At 67.5% G+C, this 18333-nt stretch overlaps 8 protein-coding genes across 8 annotated transcripts; 6 read left to right on the top strand and 2 right to left on the bottom strand.

Moving 5' to 3' along the window:
• The first annotated feature begins 376 nt into the window (after window positions 1–376).
• On the top strand, window positions 377–1914 carry FA09DRAFT_329794 (heme peroxidase). Its single transcript, XM_025742327.1, has 7 exons — window positions 377–418; window positions 504–597; window positions 714–871; window positions 924–1210; window positions 1269–1451; window positions 1508–1563; window positions 1622–1914. Exons 1-7 carry the CDS (start codon window positions 391–393, stop codon window positions 1740–1742), a joined length of 927 nt encoding a protein of 308 aa, XP_025598448.1. The 5' UTR covers window positions 377–390; the 3' UTR covers window positions 1743–1914.
• A 79-nt stretch (window positions 1915–1993) lies between these two features.
• Window positions 1994–3791, bottom strand: FA09DRAFT_329795 (putative CMK1-Ca2+/calmodulin-dependent ser/thr protein kinase type I). Its single transcript, XM_025742328.1, has 8 exons — window positions 3673–3791; window positions 3558–3613; window positions 3388–3507; window positions 3055–3252; window positions 2771–2994; window positions 2636–2715; window positions 2471–2580; window positions 1994–2413 (listed from the first exon to the last, which is right to left on the bottom strand). The coding sequence occupies exons 1-8, from the start codon at window positions 3704–3706 to the stop codon at window positions 2051–2053; spliced, it is 1185 nt and encodes a 394-aa protein (XP_025598449.1). The 5' UTR covers window positions 3707–3791; the 3' UTR covers window positions 1994–2050.
• Window positions 3792–4076: 285 nt separating this feature from the next.
• Window positions 4077–5394, top strand: FA09DRAFT_329796 (translational machinery component). The gene is made up of 2 exons (XM_025742329.1): window positions 4077–4903; window positions 5071–5394. Exons 1-2 carry the CDS (start codon window positions 4261–4263, stop codon window positions 5076–5078), a joined length of 651 nt encoding a protein of 216 aa, XP_025598450.1. The 5' UTR covers window positions 4077–4260; the 3' UTR covers window positions 5079–5394.
• Window positions 5148–8402, bottom strand: FA09DRAFT_20086 (hypothetical protein). Its single transcript, XM_025739438.1, has 4 exons — window positions 8093–8402; window positions 7672–8044; window positions 7384–7619; window positions 5148–7330 (listed from the first exon to the last, which is right to left on the bottom strand). The coding sequence occupies exons 1-4, from the start codon at window positions 8330–8332 to the stop codon at window positions 5267–5269; spliced, it is 2913 nt and encodes a 970-aa protein (XP_025598451.1). The 5' UTR covers window positions 8333–8402; the 3' UTR covers window positions 5148–5266.
• A 269-nt stretch (window positions 8403–8671) lies between these two features.
• On the top strand, window positions 8672–10264 carry FA09DRAFT_329797 (hypothetical protein). Its single transcript, XM_025742330.1, has 5 exons — window positions 8672–8822; window positions 8883–9166; window positions 9302–9629; window positions 9690–9793; window positions 9846–10264. Exons 1-5 carry the CDS (start codon window positions 8722–8724, stop codon window positions 10049–10051), a joined length of 1023 nt encoding a protein of 340 aa, XP_025598452.1. The 5' UTR covers window positions 8672–8721; the 3' UTR covers window positions 10052–10264.
• A 176-nt stretch (window positions 10265–10440) lies between these two features.
• On the top strand, window positions 10441–13665 carry FA09DRAFT_360458 (Het-C-domain-containing protein; the record flags this gene model as incomplete). Its single annotated transcript, XM_025745234.1, has 8 exons — window positions 10441–11158; window positions 11211–11258; window positions 11311–11749; window positions 11803–12030; window positions 12085–12139; window positions 12193–12267; window positions 12324–12957; window positions 13014–13665. 8 exons carry the CDS (start codon window positions 10441–10443, stop codon window positions 13298–13300), a joined length of 2484 nt encoding a protein of 827 aa, XP_025598453.1. The 3' UTR covers window positions 13301–13665.
• A 92-nt stretch (window positions 13666–13757) lies between these two features.
• Window positions 13758–16488, top strand: FA09DRAFT_360459 (putative FAT1-long-chain fatty acid transporter). The gene is made up of 7 exons (XM_025745235.1): window positions 13758–14106; window positions 14171–14301; window positions 14491–14541; window positions 14595–15258; window positions 15318–15817; window positions 15869–16164; window positions 16224–16488. Exons 1-7 carry the CDS (start codon window positions 13991–13993, stop codon window positions 16368–16370), a joined length of 1905 nt encoding a protein of 634 aa, XP_025598454.1. The 5' UTR covers window positions 13758–13990; the 3' UTR covers window positions 16371–16488.
• Window positions 16489–16681: 193 nt separating this feature from the next.
• Window positions 16682–18179, top strand: FA09DRAFT_360460 (replication protein A, subunit RPA32; the record flags this gene model as incomplete). Its single annotated transcript, XM_025745236.1, has 7 exons — window positions 16682–16688; window positions 16757–16842; window positions 17043–17150; window positions 17208–17350; window positions 17530–17689; window positions 17746–17930; window positions 17983–18179. 7 exons carry the CDS (start codon window positions 16682–16684, stop codon window positions 18056–18058), a joined length of 765 nt encoding a protein of 254 aa, XP_025598455.1. The 3' UTR covers window positions 18059–18179.
• Window positions 18180–18333: the final 154 nt, after the last annotated feature.

Consider the following 18333-nt stretch of genomic DNA (forward strand, 5'->3'; position numbering starts at 1 on the left):
TTGCGCTTCCTCTGCCGTGTACATACCGCCTCTCAATCTACCCTGCTCCACTGTGAAGCGCCAGCGTGTGAGGAGACGTCGTGGGGAGGACCGGCGCGTTGAGTCACGTGATGTCAATCAGTGCCGCGGAGTAGAGCGCCTGCCGTACGTCGTGCGGCGCGGCTCGCGGGCGTGCCGGAGCCGGCGCAGTGAGGATTTCGCGATGACCAAGCGGCGCTGGCGGACTTGCCTCCGTCCGACGCCCAGCGAGATTCACGCGCCGTTCGATCGACCTCTCCCTCTCGCACTTTCTGTGGCGGCCCAACGACGACAGCCAACTCAGCCTCGTTTCCCCGCATCGCTCTCTCCAACACCACCACTATCCCCACCTCACCACCTCACACACCCATCATGGTCTACAAGCCCGAGGATGTCGAGCGTGAGTGTGGCATGCGCTGCGATACGCACTTCCGTCCGCCTCCACTTGCGCCGCGCCGCGTGCTGACAGATCGGCGTCCGCGCAGAGGTCCGCAAGGACATCATGGCCATCCTGAAGAACAAGGACTACGACGACGGCAGCATCGGCCCCGTGCTCGTGCGCCTCGCGTGGCACTCGTCGTGAGTAGGCTGCTTGCTTGTGGCACGGCGGCGCAGCGCGGCTGGTACAGCCTGGCGCGCGGTGGCGAGCATGCCCTTGGAAACTCAGCACTACCGCTCACACTGGCGCTATTCAGCGGCACCTACTGCGCCGAGACCAAGACCGGCGGCTCCAACGGCGCCGGCATGCGCTACGAGAAGGAGGGCGGTGATCCGGCCAACGCCGGCCTGCAGCACGCGCGTGTGTTCCTTGAGCCGATCAAGGAGAAGCACAGCTGGATCTCGTACGCCGATCGTGAGTGGCGCTGCACCCGAGTCGCACTGGCCACTGCTGACCAGCCACACAGTCTGGACTCTCGCCGGCGTCGTCGCCATCGAGGCCATGAACGGCCCCAAGATCGAGTGGCAGGCCGGGCGCACCGACTTCGTCGACGACTCGAACCTGCCGCCGCGCGGCCGCCTGCCCGACGCGGCGCAGGCCGCCGACCACCTGCGGCACATCTTCTACCGCATGGGCTTCAACGACCAGGAGATTGTGGCGCTCTCGGGCGCGCACAACCTCGGCCGCTGCCACGCCGACCGGTCAGGCTTTGAGGGTCCCTGGGTCAACAACCCCACGCGCTTCTCCAACCAGGTGAGTCGCACTGGCGAGCACGCGCGCGCTCTCTGCGTCTGCTCACACCTTCCCGCAGTACTACAAGATGCTGCTGAAGCTCAAGTGGCAGAAGAAGGAGCTGGGCCGCAAGGAGCAGGGTGCCGAGTGGCAGTGGATTGCGCGCGTGCCGGGCATGGACGAGGACGACGAGCCGCTGATGATGCTGCCGACGGACATGAGCCTGACGCAGGACGATGCATTCCGCCCGTGGGTCGAGAAGGTGAGCAGGCGTGGCGCCCATCAAAGGAGAGGGCAGTTTGCTGACTGCCTCTGCAGTACGCCGAGGACCAGGAGCTCTTCTTCAAGGACTTCGCCGCCGTGTTCTCGAAGCTGTAAGTAGCACAAAGCAGGAACTCTTGGGCCGCTCGCTGAGACCTATTCCGTCCGCAGCATTGAGCTCGGTGTTGAGCGTGACGAGACGGGCATCGCCAAGCACGACGGCAAGAAGGGCGACTACCAGGCGGCGCCCAAGAAGAGCGACGAGCTGCAGGGCCCGCGTGCGCGCCTGTAAGCGCCTCGTCTCTTGCCTCGCTTCCTCTGTGTCTCCTCCCGTGTCACCTCGCATCTCAGCAGCCAAGCGGCGGCACTTCGCCTTGCCGACGAGGCTGCTGCTGCCGCAGCCATTCTGCTCGCCCTAGAATCTTATAGACCTTAATGCATCCTCGTTCGCACCGAGCACCAGCACATCGGCGAGTCGTGAGCGCACAACGAGGCCTGGTTGAAGCAGCCCTGCGCCTTGTGGTCAAGCATGCATCTCTGAGCCTAGTATACAGGGTGTGAAAGGGATCTGACAAGGAAGTCTGCGGAATTGAGCGCTCGCTACTTTGCATCGTCATGGCCGCCAAGCTTGACATGGCCGACCTTCTCGACGAGCCCAGCCAGACCGCCGTGGTGCGTCTCGCCGTTGGCAGCGTCCTGCTGCTTGGCGACCGCAACAGCCGTCGCCTCGTCGTCGTCGCCGTCGTCGCCCGTGTGGTAGCCCGCATCCTCGTCCTCCGTATCGCTGTCGAACTGCGACTTCTTCGGCTGCGCCGCTGCTCCTCCGCTCTTGCCGAGCGCCGCCATGCGCGTCGAGGCGCGCACCATGTTGATGGCCGTCCGCCACCGCTTGCGGTAGTTCTCCTTCAGGCCGACACTGAGGTCGTGCGAGGCGCCAGCCGTGGCGCTGCTCTCGTCCAGCCACTGCGGCGCAATGCGTCAGTGCCATGCGCTGCCACTTGACGCCGTGATACTGCTCACTGCGTGCTTCAGACCCTCCTCTGCTGTGATGCGTTGTGATGGGTCGACCGTCAGGCAGCGCTTCACAAAGTCCTTGGCGTCTGGGCTGATGTTCTTCCAGTAGCGGTCGTCTGACGTGCAATTGCATCAGCGCCGGAAAGCCAGTCATTACACAGCAACACTTACGGAACTCGACCTTGCCGCGCTGCGTCTCTGCTGCGAGCTTGGCCGGGTCGTCGGACCGGAATGGCGTATACCCGCAGAGCCTGGCGGAGAGCAATCAGCTTAGGCGGCCAGAGCTACCGTCTCGACCACACGCACATCGTGTAAGTGATAACGCCCAGCGACCACATGTCGACCGGCTTGCCATGGCCCTTCTTCGCGAGAATCTCGGGTGCAGCATAGCCGAAGCTGCCGCACACGTTCGTCAGGATCTCGTTCTCGTCCGTGAGATGCCGCGCGATGCCAAAGTCGACGAGCACGACATTCGCGTCCTCGTTCTGCGAGCGATACAAGATGTTCTCCGGCTTCACATCTCGGTGCACCTGAGCGATGCTCGGTCAGACCGGGCACATACCAACAGCATCAGCGTGCGGCGTACTCACGATGTTGTGCCGGTGCAGGTAGTCGATGGCGCTAAGCACGGCACGGATGGTGCGGCAGGCGTCGACCTCGGTGAAGCGGCCGCGCGCCAGGATGCGGTCAAAGAGCTCGCCGCCAGTGGCCTCCTCAAAGACGAGGTAGTACTTGTCCTTCGACTCGAACCAGTCGAGGAACTTGACCACGTGCGGCTGGTCCAGGCCCTGTCGTGATGGCGGTCAGCCGCCGTGCCAGAGTCAGAATGCCTGCGAATCCGCGGCGCATCGTCTCGCTCTCCTCGCCTTCGGTGCCGCGCATTCGCCTGCCCCACCACTACGACCACCCACATCATCGCTCACCTTCAGCACGTCCATCTCGCCCTGCACAATCTCATCGTGGCCCTTGAGGATCTTCTTGCTGATGACCTTGACGGCCACGCCGATGGGCGGGTCGGCGGCATTCCACGTCGCCGAGCGCACCTGAGAGATGTGAGCTGGATGCGCTGAGTCACAGCACCGCCGCCGCTCACAAGGCCGAAGCTGCCCTCGCCGAGGGTCCTGTTGAACGTGTACTGCTTCTTCTTGACTGCACACGCCGTGTCAGTCGCGCGAGCTGCCGCGGTGCGGATGCAGCGCCGCACGCACCGTAGCTCTCTGGCTGGCGGGTGAGGAGGCCCATGGCGGACGTGAGGCAGCGCCGTGCGGCTGAGCTGTGCTGCAGGGGTCGAGGAGGACGAGACGCGGCAGCGTGTGCTGTGCAGCAGGCAGGGTGAGAGGGTGACAGGTGGCGGATGTGAGAGCGTGAACGCGCACGGCCCGAGGTGGAGCAGCCCGCCGCCGCCGCGCCGCGCACCGCCCGCACGGCTAATCTGGCGCCGCCGCGCGGCCCGGGCTTTTGGGCGGCGCAGCGCTGCCGACGAGGCGGTGCGGCGACTTGCCGCGCGCCGCCTGCCCATCCCTGTCCCGCCGGCTCTGGCCCGACCGCCGCAAGTGACAGCAGTCAGGTGAGCGTTCGATCTGTCCTGTCCCGGCAGCATTTCTGGCGTGCGCATCGACTCGTGCCGGCAGCGGGGGATGCGGTTGCGGGACGCGCGCCGGAGCGGGCGCCGCCAGGCCAGCCTCAGGCACAGCGGGAAGAGGCGCCCGTCCGCCGCAGCACGTGACCTGCCGCCGCCAAATCTCAGCGTCGGCCGCCGCGCCGCTCCTGCCTTCGCTCCACCCACTCCTCACACCATGTTCGGCCTTGTCTCGCTCCGCAGCCTGCGCGCTGCAGCAGCAGCGCCCGGCTCGAGCCTGCTGCGTGCCAGCGCTGCCGGCGCCTCGCGCAGCGTCTCCTCGTCAGCGCCGCGCCGGGTCGGCGACGCCGACCTGCTCTCCGACGTCGACCGCGCCGACGCCTTTGCCGCCGATGCGTACGCCGAGATGCCCGGCGCCAGCTCGGGCAGCCGCGGCGTCGGCTCGTCGCAGTACAGGAAGCGGCAGCTCAAGGCGGACGCGGCCGCGCACCAGCTGCACGTGCAGGCGTCGCGCAACAACACCATCATCACCCTCGCGCGCCCGCACGACGCGCGCGAGCACCCCGGCGGCACCATCATGAGCACGTCGGGCGGCACGGCCGGCTTCAAGAAGTCGGCGCGCTCGGGCTACGAGGCCGGCTACCGCGCCGCGACGACGATGTTCGCCGCGCTCGAGGCGGCCGAGCGCAAGCTCGGCGACATCAAGCTCGACGTTGTGTGGAAGGGCTTCGGCCAGGGCCGCGACGCCGTCTTCCGCGCCCTCACGTCGTCTGAGGGCGAGTACGTGCGCGCCAGGGTGGTGGGCATGCGCGACGCCACCAACATCAAGATTGGCGGCGTCCGGCCGAAGAAGAGGCGCAGTGAGTACTTGCGGCAGGCGGCTGCGGTGTGGGCAGGATGGGCAGACGGTGCCGGGTCGTGTCGGTGCGGGAGGAGCGGGCCCATCAGCACTTGCCGTGCCCTGCATCGCAGGCGCGCCTCTCATGTGCCTTCCGGTCCGGTCATCTGCTGACGCCCGTCTCCTCAGTGTTGTGATTTGTCAATGTGACAGGCATACCATTATCAGGAGTCATGAGCAGGAGCGCAGGGGTAGCGCAGAGTGGCAAGGTATGGCAGAGGCAGGAGGCAATAGGGCACCGCGAGGCGCGGGAGATAAAGTACGACAGGATCACGAGAGGCGGACAGGGTATCGGAAAGGGAGACGGGGGAATGCGAGTCAAAGGCTAGTTCGGCGCGTCGACGTACTGGCTGGAGGCGCGCTCGCTCTGGCGCTCCGGCTCGGCGTCGAACGTCGTGGTGGGCGTGGCAAAGCGCGGAGTGTCGCTGTGGCCGTTCGACGCGCCATTGGCTGCTGCGACAGGCTTGCGCTTGACGGTGCGCTCGGCTGTCCGCGTCGGGGACACGGGCGCAGACGAGCGCGGCGCGGCGCTCTCCGCGTCGGACTCGGCCTCAAGAGTGCGCGCCGAGATGCTCGCCTGCACGGCATCGGCGCTCGTCGGCGGCTGCTTGCCCTCGCTGCGGCTGCTCTTGCTGGGCAGGTAGGACGCAACGCGGCGCAGTCCAGACGCCTTGAAGAGACTGTTGGTGATGGAGCGGAAGCTTGGCGCGAACAGCGAGCGGCGCTCGGAGGTCGCGTCGCTGCGATCACGGCCGTGTCCTCCGGCGTGTGACGGCGGCAGGGCCGGGCGCGGAGGCGTAATGTGCTCCTCGATGCACAGCCAGCTTGACGCCTGCATGCCCATGCCGGCGGTGAGGATGCGCGAGGCCGTCTTGGCGTTGAGCTGCATGAAGAGCAGCGGCGGGAAGGAGGCGCACACGGCCGGGTCGAGCAGCTGGTCCTGCCACAGCGCCACGAGCGCCTCATCGAAGCCCATCGTCGCCACGCGCGTCACGGTGTACACCGGCGCCGGCGGCGGCACAATTGGGCCGTCGAACGGCTCGACAGCCTTGCTCTTGCGGTTGCCTCTCCTGCTGACAGAGCTGAACGAGGATTGACGACGTGCGACCGGACGGGGAGCCTCGGCTGCGGCGGCCGCCGGCTCTTCCTTCACCACCTCCGTGAGCTGCAGATCGGTCGAGGCGGCGCCGTTGGTGGCGAAGCCAGACGCGGAGAAGTCCTTCCAGTTGGCGTCGTCCTCCTCGAGCGTGCCAAGGTTCGTCCGCCCGCGCAGGCTGCCCGAGGTCGTCATCGCCGGCTCGAGCGAGGTGCGCGCGGTCCCGATGGCGCCGAACTCAGAGACGCTGCCGCTGGACTGCAGGCTAGTGCGCCCAGCCAGCGACTGCGAAGAGTCCGACTTGGGCATCTGCATCATCGAGTCGCTCCATGGCTGCGGCTTGGCGGGCTCAGGCATGGGCGTGGGCTTGTCGGAGGGATCGAGGACCGCGCGACGCGCAGCAAGCACGTCGGCTGTGATGCGCAGGATGCGCGCGTCCTCCTCTGTGCCAAGCGCCAGCTCTCGGCGCATGTCGGTGGTCTGCTCGTCTTCCACAGCCGTCGTGCCGCGCGAGTTCACTGTGTTGGCGACGCTGAAGGACGGGCTCATCGGCGAGAGGCCACCGGCGAGCGGTCCGGCGCGCAGCTCAGTCACCGCATCGACGTCGGGTGCAAGCGCGGCGTAGGCGACGATCGCAGCCCAGTCGTCCATCTCTGCGCTGCTCTCGGTGTCCGTGACGGTGGCGCCGCACGCCGCGCGCAGCGTGTCGCTCGGTGTGCGCGGGCGCTTGGCCGAGAGCGCCACGTTCTCGGTGCGCAGCTTGATGCGCAGCGCGCGCTGCTCGCGTCCTCTGAACGCCGGCGGCAACGAAGGCGCGTCGGCGCCCCCGGCCAGGTAGGGATAGCTGTGCACCAGCTCGAGTAGGCGCGTCGGCATGCTGTGCACCGATGCGCCCTGGTCACGGATGTGCGCGAGCAGCAGGTGCTCCGTGACGAGGCTTGCGCGCTCGCATGCTGCAAGCAGCTCCTCCAGCGTGGACGGCGGGTGGTCGACGAGACCACCTCCGCGGCCCCACAGCCAGAAGGATACGGATCGGCAGATGCGATGCGCGGGCATCGCGTTGGCGATGTGGTGCGCGGCAAGGGTGCCGAGCAGGTCGAAGAGGTCGGCGAGCAGCTGCGCGGTCGGCTTTGGCAGCGCAGGCAGCAGCAGCTCTGAGAACGCGCGCGCCGGGTAGCCTGCGCTCTTCTCGGCCTCGGCAAAGGTGCTGTACCAGCCGTACTGGTCTGAGCTGTTCAGGTCAGAGGCGCGCAGACGCAGGCGCCGAAGACCCCACTTGAAGAGTCCGACCACCTGCATGCCGGTGTCAGCGTGAAATCGCGCGACACATCGGTGCTGCTGCTCACATCGTGGATGTTCGCGTAGGAAAGACTGCGCAACAGCTCCTGGTAGGCATCTGGCCGTCCGAGCGTGTCAAAGTACAGCGCCGACGAGCCAGGCGCCGCATTCGCCTCGAACACAGAGAACATGCGCGCGTACGTCTCGGGCTCGCTGTGCAGCAGGAAGAGCTCCACGAAGCGCTCGACGCGCTCGGGCGACTCGGCCAGGCGGAAGGGCCGGAAGATGCCGACAGTGGCCAGCCCTGTGCGCCGGCGTCAGAATGCGGTGGGCCGGGCTGACCACGCACTACTCACCGCGCATCCGGATCTCCTGAGCACAGAGCGCAAACAGCTCCTGCGCCTGCGGCACGCTGAGGCGCGCCGACTTGTGCGCCTCCAGGCGCTGCGCAGGCGTGGCAGGCTTGGCCTTGACGGCCAGCGCCACAGCCGCGGCGGGCGTGGGCTGTGCGTCGACGGAGTGCCGCCCGGCGCGCCGCTTGCCGGTGGATGCCGTGCGCTTCACGTCCGCCGAGGCCGGACGCTGCGCCTTGTTGGACTGAGGTGCCGTCTGCGCGGTGCTGGAGAGCGCCGGCGCGGGCTGCACCTGCGCAGCGGCCGGCTCGTCGTCGAATGCGAGCGACAGCACCGGCGGCGCCTGCGGCAGCGGCGGTGCGGCCTCGGCGGTGGGCTGCGAGAGGTCAGCGACTGCGCCGCCAGATCACTACTCCTTGCTCACCCGCTTGCCGCCCCAGAAGCGCCGGCGTGGGCCACCCTTGTGCGCGCCACCATCGCCAAGCTCGGGCGTGCTGCCACCAGGGTGGTGTGCGGCGTGGGCGTGTGCGCTGCGCCCGAGGCTGCTGTCGAGCGACGGCGGCTCGGGGCGCAGGCCGTCGCGCATGCGCGTGAGGAGCGAGCGGCGCTTGTCGAAGTCGCTGCGTGCAGCAGGCGGCGCAGCGCGCGGCGCGAGCGTGCCCATGGCGGCGGTGCAGGGGATGGGAGGGGGTCGGGTGAGAGGGAGCCGAGGAGCAGGTGACTTTGCCTTGGCGCCTCGTTGTTGCTCGCCTTTCTAGCGCGCCGGAGCCGACCCATTTTGTCCGCGCCGCCTTGGCCTCGCTCTGCTGCCGTGCCGCTGTCTCGGCGACACGCCCACACAAGAGCAAGGCGCAGCGGACCTGCATCGGCACCTGCCCGAAGCGGCGGCGGGCCGCGGGTCTGGGCTTGCGCTTGCTGCAGCTGCATCCGGGGTCCGCTGCTGCTGACGTAAGCCTCGAGCGCAGCCTCCAGCGCCTGGCTGGCACACGACTCCGCCGCTCGCCTCGCTCATCCTCCTCCACACCTCGCCAGCCAACCCGACACCCTCGCACCATGCCGCGCCACTCGCAGAACAACACGTCGCGCGGCTACTTCACGTCCGGCGAGCGCGCCATGCTCGCCGGGCGCTACGGCACAAAGTCGGCGCGCCTGGGGTGAGCCGGGCCGCGAGCAAGGGAAGCATGCGTGGGACCTGGCTGACCTCCTCGCCGCAGCGCCGACTCGATGCGCCGCTTCAACCAGTGCGCCCTTTGTCTCGACGAGGCGCATCTGCCTGTGGCATGCGCACAGGGTCATCTCACCTGCCGCGAGTGCGCCCTCACCTCGGCGCTCGAGCAGACGGCGGCCATCGAGCGCACGCGCGACGAGCTGGCACGCCTCGAGCGGCAGCAGGAGGAGGAGCGCGAGCGGGCACGGGAGGATGCGCGCAAGAAGGTGCTGTGCGACTTCGAGCGGCAGACGGCGCTCGGTGGGCGGTCACAGGCGGGCAGCAGCCTCGGTGAGTGCGCCCAACTGTGTTGCGTGGCTGCGCGATGGACGCGATGGCATTCGATTGAGGCAGAAGCGATCATGGCCCAGCCGATGCGCATGTGCGCTGTATCCTGGTGAAGCTGGGCTGACGTTTTCCTCACAGCTCGGCGTCGCTCAAGATCGCCGTCACCACGTGCTGCTGTGGCCTCCGGCTCCGGCTCCTCCTCGCGTGCGCTGGTCGCTCGTGAAGAGAGCGGCATCTCTTCGCTTCCCGAGCGCATCGCAGCCGCAGCCGCAGCAGCATCAGACGCTGCAGAAGCCGAGCTGCTGGAGCAGCAGGCGGCAGAGAAGCGTGCCCGCTTCCCGGCCTACTGGCTGCCCAGCCTGACGCCGACGGCGCGCAGCGGCGAGCTGGAGGACTTGAAGAAGGAGGCGGCCAAGATGACCAAGCCAAGGTGCCTCGTCGGCAGCGAGCATGGACACGAGAGCTCGTGAGTTGGCGTGCTGTCCAGGCCATAGTCTGCATGCTGACTTCGACTTCTGGCCCTCAGCATCAAGGCGCTGGTCGACGTCAAGTTCTCGCCAGATCCGACCGACGGCAAGCCGACATGTCCGAGCTGCCGCAAGGCGATCACGAACAGCAGCACACTGAACGGTGAGTCAACCCTGCCACTCCCTCCAAACGCCTGGACTCACAATCCTTGCAGTGCTGCGGCGATGCGGCCACGTGTACTGCACGGCATGCACCACGACACTGCTCGGCAAGCGCGGGGAGAAGGCGGTGTGCCTCGAGTGCTCCAAGGCGATCAAGGACCCCGCCAAGGACGTGATTGCACTGCAGCGCGAAGGCACAGGACATGTGGGCGCCGGCAACGTCGAGGTGAAGAAGGCGGGCCTGGCTTTCCAGGGGTAGCAGGTATAAATGCAGCTCTGCCAGCCCTGGTCGTCCCTCTGTGAAGGACTTGCTGTCGCACTCGACTTGCGGTCTGCAACCTCAGAGCAACCTGGTCTCCTTCCTTGTGCCTCCAGCTCGTGCGTGCAACACCAGAGGCTGAGTTGAGGGGCAGAGCCGGAGAGTGAAGTGGCCGGCGTGAAAAGTGCTGCCGGGACCTCCACCAGCACCTGTGCAGCAGCACCGCCACGCGCGGAACACGCAGGCGCGAGAAGGAGAAGAAGGCTCGCGCCTCGGCTGCGCGCGCGCGCGTCACCGTGCGCATCTGCCAGCACATGCCGCCGCGGGCCGTGCGCACACGACACTCGATGCTCCCACCCACCACACCCTCTCACCCCACCACACACACCATGACGGCACCCCGCCGCACCCGCCGCGCAGGCGGCCACACCGCCACGCTGCTCCTCGTCGCCCTCGCGCTCGTCGCCCTCTCGCTCGTGCCCGCCGCCGCCGCGTTCGGCGCCGGCAACATTCCCTCCTTCTCGTACCTCGAGGGCAAGGCCTTCCGCCACGGCGACATCGAGGACATCCTCGAGGAGCTCGCCAAGAAGGCCGGCGGCAGCTTCCTCGGCCTCGGCGGCGGCAGCAAGTTTGGCGGACTGGACATCAAGCGCGTGTACTTCGGCAACTGGCTGCGCGACTACTCGCAGGCCATGGACGTCGCCGCGCTCAAGAAGATGGAGAAGATGAGCGTGCTCAACATCGTCATGGTGCTCGGCTTCCTGGCGCACGGCTACGCTACCGGCTCGTTCCTTGTGACGATGGAGCGCCTCGGCGTGTACTTGCCCGTGGAGCACATCGACAACCCCAAGGGCTACGCCGCCGGCGAGGATGCGCGCAAGTACGACTCGCGCCTGCGCGGCCCTGTCGACGAGCAGCGCGAGCTTGCCGTCGACCCGCGCAGCGGCATGAAGGCCTACATCGCGCAGGAGGGCCAGGGCTTCGACACGAGCAGCGCCTTTGTGCGCCGCACGCTCGTCAAGTGCATCGAGATGGGCCGCCAGTCGCGCCGCAGCGGCCGCGCCGAGGACGAGTGGGAGGCGTACCGCCTGCTGGGCCAGGGCTTGCGTGAGTGTCCGCGCCCAGGGAGCACTTGCGGCTCTGCTGACGCCGCACGCAGACACGATCGAGGACTTTAGCGCGCACAGCAACTTCTGCGAGCTGGCCCGTGAGTCCACCGGCCTCTCTCTAGCCTTATTGTTCTAACGGCAGGTCCGCAGTCGTGAAGCTCGGACACCGGCAGGTCTTCTGCCACGTCGGCGCCAACGTCAAGGTCCGCGCCCCGGACGGCTCGCAGTGCGCGCCTCTTGTCACCGGCACCTTCGGCGGCGCCGACTTCATGCACTCGATGCTCGGCGAGGCGCAGGACCACATGAGCGAGGCCTCGATCTCGGACCTCTCCAAGGCCGTCGACGGCGCCAAGAGCAAGCAGCGCGGCGGCGAGAGCGGCAGCGGCGGCGCCATGCAGACGCTCTTCGGCCTGCTCAGCGGCATCCCCGGCGGCGGCGGCAGCAACACGACGCGCGACGCCGAGGAGCTTTCGCGCGGCCCTGCCAAGGACCCCTCACAGATGAACCCGCAGGAGGTGTATGACAACCTCTTCAAGATTCTCTCGTTCCGCGACCGCGTCATGATGTCGATCGAGACGACGATTGAGAAGTGAGTGTGGCTGCAGATATCTGAAGCCAGCCCAGGCTCATGTGCCTTCGCAGGATCCCCGGCATGTCGGCGCTTGTCGAGAAGATCACGAACTCGCTGTCCGTCTTCGTCCTCTCGCTCCTCGAGCCGTTTGTCAAGCCTCTTGTGCAGCAGGCGATGGGCGGTCTGCACCAGACGTCCGCCGCGGTCGTCAGCGGCGAGGACCAGCAGGAGGTGTACGAGAATCCGAACGCCAGCGATCCCACCCACTCGCAGCTTTCGAAGGACCATTTCGGCCTGATGTGAGCAGGTCTGCCTGGTTGATGCATCAATTCCTCATTGCTGATATCCTGCAGCCTCAACGAGACGGCGGGCAACCTGGCACGCATCGCAGTGCGCCACACCGTGCAGGTAGGTCGACGCGTCATGCAGTGTCTCGCTTCGCTCACCCACGCGTGCTCCAGCTCGTGGTCAAGGCTTGGGACGGCGAGGGCAACCCCGATGCCGTGGCGGACGAGTGTCTGGCTGGCTGGTTCCACGTGAGCACACCACGGCTTGTTGCCGCAGCGTAGCCACGCTGACTCGCACACTACAGCCTAACTGGTTCAACCCGAGCCGGTGCCACCCAGTGCAGGCAGAGATGATGCAGTACATGGAGGGCTGGGCGCGCTCCAACGGCGACTCGATCCGCCGCCTCGACATGGGCAGCTGCCGCGCCCACACCAACACGCGCTCGGGCAAGGCCGAGCCGCACTCGCACGGCGGCGGCGGCATGAACCAGGGCCAGTACGCCCCGCAGGGCCAGCAGGGCTACGAAGCGGGCACCAACATGGCGCACAGCGTGCAGGGCTACGTCGGCAACAAGCTGCAGGCGCAGGGCGGCATCCTCGGCGCTGCTGGCGGCTACATCGCCAGCCAGGGTCAGAGCGCCGGCGGAGGCGGCCGGCGACGCGAGGCCGACCACGACGACGACGACCGCCGTCAGAGCGGCTATGGCGCGCCCAGCATGGGAATGCCGGAGCCGCAGCACCATCGCTATGACAGCGGCGAGCAGCGTCGCCACGGCGGCGGCCGCGATGACGACGACGGCGAGCAGCGCCACGGCTACCAGGGCCGTCAGCAGCAGCACGGCTTTGAGGGTCGCCAACAGGAGCACGGACGGCAGCAGGAGCATGGCTATGGCTCGAGACGTGACGACAACTACGGTGGCCGTCAAGAGCAGAACTACGGTGAGTGCAGCAGGAGCAACATGACGAGCGTGCCATTGCTGACCCTCTTACTACAGGCGCTCCTCACCACGGCGGAGGCGGCGACCCCTTCCCGCGCCACGGCGGCGACGGCGGCTACCCGGGCCAGGCGCAGCAGGGCTACGGCCAGCAGCCGCAGTACGGCGCGCCGCCGCCGCAGCAGTATGGCGGCCCCGACGGCCAGTACGGCCAGCCGCAGCCGGGCTATGGCGCGCCCAACCCGTACCAGCAGCAGGGCTACGGTGCACCGCCGCCGAACCCGTACAACCAGCAGGGCGGTGGCCAGTACGGCGGCCAGCAGGGCGGCTATGGCGGCGGCTACTGAGCGCTCCTCTTCGCAAAGCGGCCACGCATCCACGACACACACACGCATGAGCTACATCCGGTCTGCACTCGCTCGCAATGAGACGATGCATCTGAGCCTCTGGCAGCTGACTGGCTTCTCGAGCGGGCCCATGACACCACGCTCGGCCAGCTCGACGCGCGAGTCACAGCGTCAGGGTTCTGCAGCCTCGTCCCTGGCCCGCACGAGGTGTATGAGAAGCCGTCAGGACAGCGGCCAGCGCTCGCTGTGCCGCGAGTCTGTGAGCGCATCGTCGAGGTGTTGGTGTCCGGCCGGTGGGGCGAGGTGGGACGGAGGCGCGAATCTTGCACGGGGCAGCAGCTGCTGCACGATGGCGCAGCACAGACAGCGCCAACGCCGCGCGGCGCGGCTTCATGCTTTCACGGCGCCCCCGCCTTTGCGCGGCGCGGCGCATGCTCGGCTCTCGTGCTCAGCGTCGCGCCTCCACCGCCGGCGCTCGCTGCTGCTCTCGCGCCGCTTTCGTCCGCCGCCCACGCAGCGCTGTTCGGCTGCTGCGCTGCGCTGCGCTGCGCCGGCGATCCGCTCCTTCTCCGCACTGGCCTGCCACTGTCTCGACATTTGGGCCGGGCGGCCGCGCAGCTTGCCTTGCAACACCCGTCCCGTCGCCGATACCCACGCCGCACCTCTCCATCCCCTTGCCAACCCGCAGCCATGACGAAGCTGCTCAACGCCGCCATCGCCGCGGCCGCGGTGGCCTACCTCGACGCCAAGCACGGCCTCGCCAACGACGTGCACCTCGGGCGCGCCAACTCGGGCGCCAACATGAAGTGAGTGCGGGCCGGCTGCGCTGCAAGCTGCACCGCCGGCGCCTCACGCTCACCTCTCGCGCAGCTTCAAGTGGCGCCTGGCGCGCGGCCGCGCCAGCATGTACGCCTTCTTCGAGGACTCGGTCAAGCGCCAGCCAGACGACGCCATGTATGTGTACGAGCGGCAGACGACGACGTGGAAGCAGGCCGAGCAGAGTGAGTGCAGCAGGGTGCGCGACGCAGGGACGTGCCGGGGACGAGAGCATACCATACTTTGCGGCAGGGAGGCCCGGCGCATGCGCTGCGAGGCTGCCCCGTGGCACCGACCACTTACACTTGATCTGAGGCACGCCGCTCCCGCTGCGGCACCACCCGGCGCTGCTCCTGCTGACGCTCGCCGCGCAGTCGTGCACCGCCTCGCCAACTACCTTCGCGCCCAGGGCCTCAAGTCGGGAGGTGAGCGCTCGCACCGCCGCCGCCCGCCGCAGCGAGACTTACGCCGCACACAGACCGCATCGCCGTGTTCATGGGCAACTGCGCCATGTACCCGCTCATCTGGCTCGCGTGTCTCAGCATCAACGTCGTGCCGGCGTTCATCAACAACGGCCTCAACGGCCCGGGCCTCGTGCACTGCGTCAACGTGTCCAAGGCGCAGCTCGTCATCTACGAGCCGTCGCTCGAGGGCGCGCTGCGCGAGGTGCAGGACAAGCTGACGTCCAACGGCCTGCTGAAGAAGTTCGTGTGCCTCGACGATGGCATCAGCGAGAAGGCTGGTGCGCATTCGATCGACCTGCCGAGCGCCCAGTTGCTCGGCCCGGCGGAGCTTGCGGCGCAGAGCGCAAAGGCGCCGCCGGCCAGCCTGCGCGACGGCATCGACTCGTCGAGCGTCGCCGTGCTCATCTTTACCAGCGGCACGACGGGCCTGCCCAAGGCGGCACTTTGCTCGCACGGCCGTGTCGGCGCAGCCATGGCCATGTGGCCGCGCGTGAACAGCTTCAACAGCAAGGACCGCATCTACACACCCATGCCGCTCTACCACTCCAGCGCGGCCTTCCTCTGCATCGGTGCGTCGTGGTACGCCGGCTCGACGGTCATCATTGGCCGGAAATTCTCGGCGTCGCGCTACTGGGCCGAGGTGCGGGAAAACGACGCTACCGTCATCCAGTACATCGGGTGAGCAGCGCAGGTCTTGTGGGTGAAGAGCGATGCTGAGACCCTTGCCCTTCGTGCAGAGAGATTGCTCGCTACCTGCTCGCCGTGCCGCCGCACCCGGACGACAAGAACCACCGCGTGCGCATGGCCTACGGCAACGGCATGCGGCCCGACGTCTGGCAGCGCTTCCGCGAGCGCTTCGGCGTGCACGTCATCTCGGAGTTCTACGCCTCGTCCGAGGGCAACGGCGCGCTGCTCAACTACAACACCGGTCCGTTTGGCGCGGGCGCCATCGGCCGGCTGGGCGCGCTGGCACGGCGGGCACGCCCGGACTACAAGATCGTGCGCGTGGACGCCATTACCGAGGACATTGAGCGCGACCCCAAGACGGGCCTGTGCATCCCCTGTCAGCCGGGCGAGACGGGCGAGTTCCTGATGCGCATCAACAAGGACCCGACAGGCGCCTTCATGGGCTATGCGGACAACCCGGAGGCGACGAAGAAGAAGATCCTGGCGGATGTGTTTGAGAAGGGCGACGCGTTCTTCCGCTCGGGCGACCTGATGAGCATGGACCAGGACGGTGAGTGAAGCTGCATGTGCGAGCCGCGGCAATGCTGACGTCCCTGCGCAGGCCACTTCTGGTTCGGCGACCGCATCGGCGACACGTTCCGCTGGCGCTCGGAGAACGTGTCGACGGCCGAGGTGCAGACGGCGCTGGGCGAGGTGTGCGACGAGGCCAACGTGTACGGCGTGCTCGTGCCGAACCACGACGGCCGCGCCGGCTGCGCCGCCATCCCCAAGGACGTGGCGGCCAAGACGAACCTCAAGACGCTGGCCGTGCACGCGCGCAAGCGCCTGCCCAAGTATGCCGTGCCGCTCTTCATCCGCATCGTGCCAGCGGCCGAGTCGACGGGCACCGTCAAGCAGGTGAGCGCAGCCGAGATTGCGGCGAAAGGGTGCAATACTGACACGCTGCCTGTCCCCAGCTCAAGGTGGCGCTGCGCAACGAGGGCATCGAGCACTCCAAGGTCGGCTCGGACCCGCTCTTCTGGCTGCCGCCCAACGCCAACGAGTACGTGCCCTTCAAGCCGGAGGACCACGCGGCCATCGTCGCCGGCCAGGTCAAGCTGTAGAGCAGTCCCGTCTCCGTCTTTACATGCTTTGTCCCTCCTACTGCCGGCTGTGCAGCACTCTACCTTCTCCGTCTTGTTCCTGCACTTGATAACTACAATACGATGATGTCTCGAGGTGCGAGGTGCTGCGGGTCGGCAGGCTGGCGCGCGCGTCGCGTGCGAGACGCGTTAAGTGGCGCGCCTCGGCTCGGCTGCGCTGCGCCTGTGCCGCGCGGCGGGAAGCTTGCGCCGCGCCTGTGCGTGTTGGACGGCCGCACCGCCTGGCAGCGCTCCACATCACCCCTTCACGCACCCTCACACACTCGCCCAACATGAGCGGTGAGCCTGCGGCGCAGCTCGCACCTGCTGAGCGTCGCTGATCGGCGCTGCATCCCGCTCTCCTGCAGGCTTCGACGGCGGCAACCCATACGGCGCGAACTACAGCACGGGCGGCGGCTTCATGGCCGGCGGCGAGGACAGCCCGAGCACCAAGGTGAGCTGAGCAGATGTGCGGTGGAGTGCGGCGATGTGTGCGTTAGGGCTGGGCGCAGCAGCATCTCAGAAGGCTGCCAGCGGCGAGGTGTGGTGGGCCGAGGCAGCCGCGCCGCCTGGCCTGACGAGCGTGCAGCGCTGGCCGCCATCGCAAGCGCCCACGGGTCGACACCGGGCGCTGATGCATCTTTCCCGGAGCAGAAGTCCGGCTCCAACAGTCTGCGGCCAGTGACGATCCGGCAGATCCTCAATGCGCAGCAGCCGGCCGCTGAGGGCGACTTTACCATCGACGGTGTGCAGCTTGGCCAGGTGAGTCTGCTGCGCGCGCAGCTGCTGGACGAGCGCCTGGCTCACTCGCTTCCACAGCTCACGTTCGTCGGCGTGGTGCGCAACGTGTCGTCCTTCCCGACGAACGTCTCGTACAGCGTCGAGGACGGCACGGGCAGCATTGACGTGCGGCAGTGGCTGGACGGCAACGCTGATGAGACGGGAAAGACGGACGGCATTACGTGAGTGCAGCGCAGCGTGACGGGCTCGAGCTATCAGACGGCGGCGTGGCTGGACATGATCTCCATGTCTGGTCTGCCAGGCTGCGCAAGGGCGGGCAAGGTGTTGCGCTCCCCTGCTCCCGCAGGAGGTGCAAGCCGGCGCTGAGGCAGGACAGAGGCTGACTTGCATCGGCGCCCAGGCAAAATCGCTACATTCGCGTGCTCGGCACGATCAAGGCATTCCAGAACAAGGTCTCGATCTCTGCTGGCCACATCCGGCCGATCACCGACTTTGACGAGGTGATGTTCCACAAGCTCGAGGCCATCAACACGCATCTGCAGCTGCTCAACGGCGCCGGCGTGAGTCGGGGAGAGCGTCGCCCCTGCAGGCGCAACACTCACAGCCCTTGCTACAGGCTTCGACTGGCGCCCCTCGCGCGGCGACTGGCGGCGCAGAGCAGAAGTTCTCGCACATCGAGGACCCGCTGCAGCGCAAGGTGATGGAGAGCATCGCGTCGCTGGCCGATGCGCACGAGGGCTCCGGCGTGCCCATCGTGACTGTGGCGCGGCGCATTGCGGGGTACAAGGAGCAGGACGTGCGGTGAGTGCCGTGTCGAGCTTGTGATGCTGCGATGCTGATTGTCGCTGTGCAGCACCGCCGTCGAGAACCTGGTCACCGAGGGCTACCTCTTCACTGCTGAGGACGACGAGCACGTCCTGCCGAGCTGAGCGGTGCCGCGCCGGGCCGCTCGCTCTGCGTGTGGCCGGCCTACGAAGCATTCTTCTCTGTACACCCTCCCTTCCTTCACCTGTACTCTAGTCCTGACTGCACACCATCACTGCTTCCCTGCTCGAGTGGAGTGCCGTCGTCTTAGAGGCGAAGTGGAGGAGCCTGAGGGCGAGCGTGACGCGTCGCGTGCGGGCCGGCGCGTCGTTGAAGTCGCGAATAGAGTGGCGCTAGAAGTTGGCGGCAGGGCCAATACAAAAATGCGGCTGCCGAATGC

This window comes from Tilletiopsis washingtonensis (genome assembly GCF_003144115.1).
Source record: "Tilletiopsis washingtonensis strain MCA 4186 unplaced genomic scaffold FA09scaffold_10, whole genome shotgun sequence".
NCBI classification, from domain to species: domain Eukaryota; kingdom Fungi; phylum Basidiomycota; class Exobasidiomycetes; order Entylomatales; genus Tilletiopsis; species Tilletiopsis washingtonensis.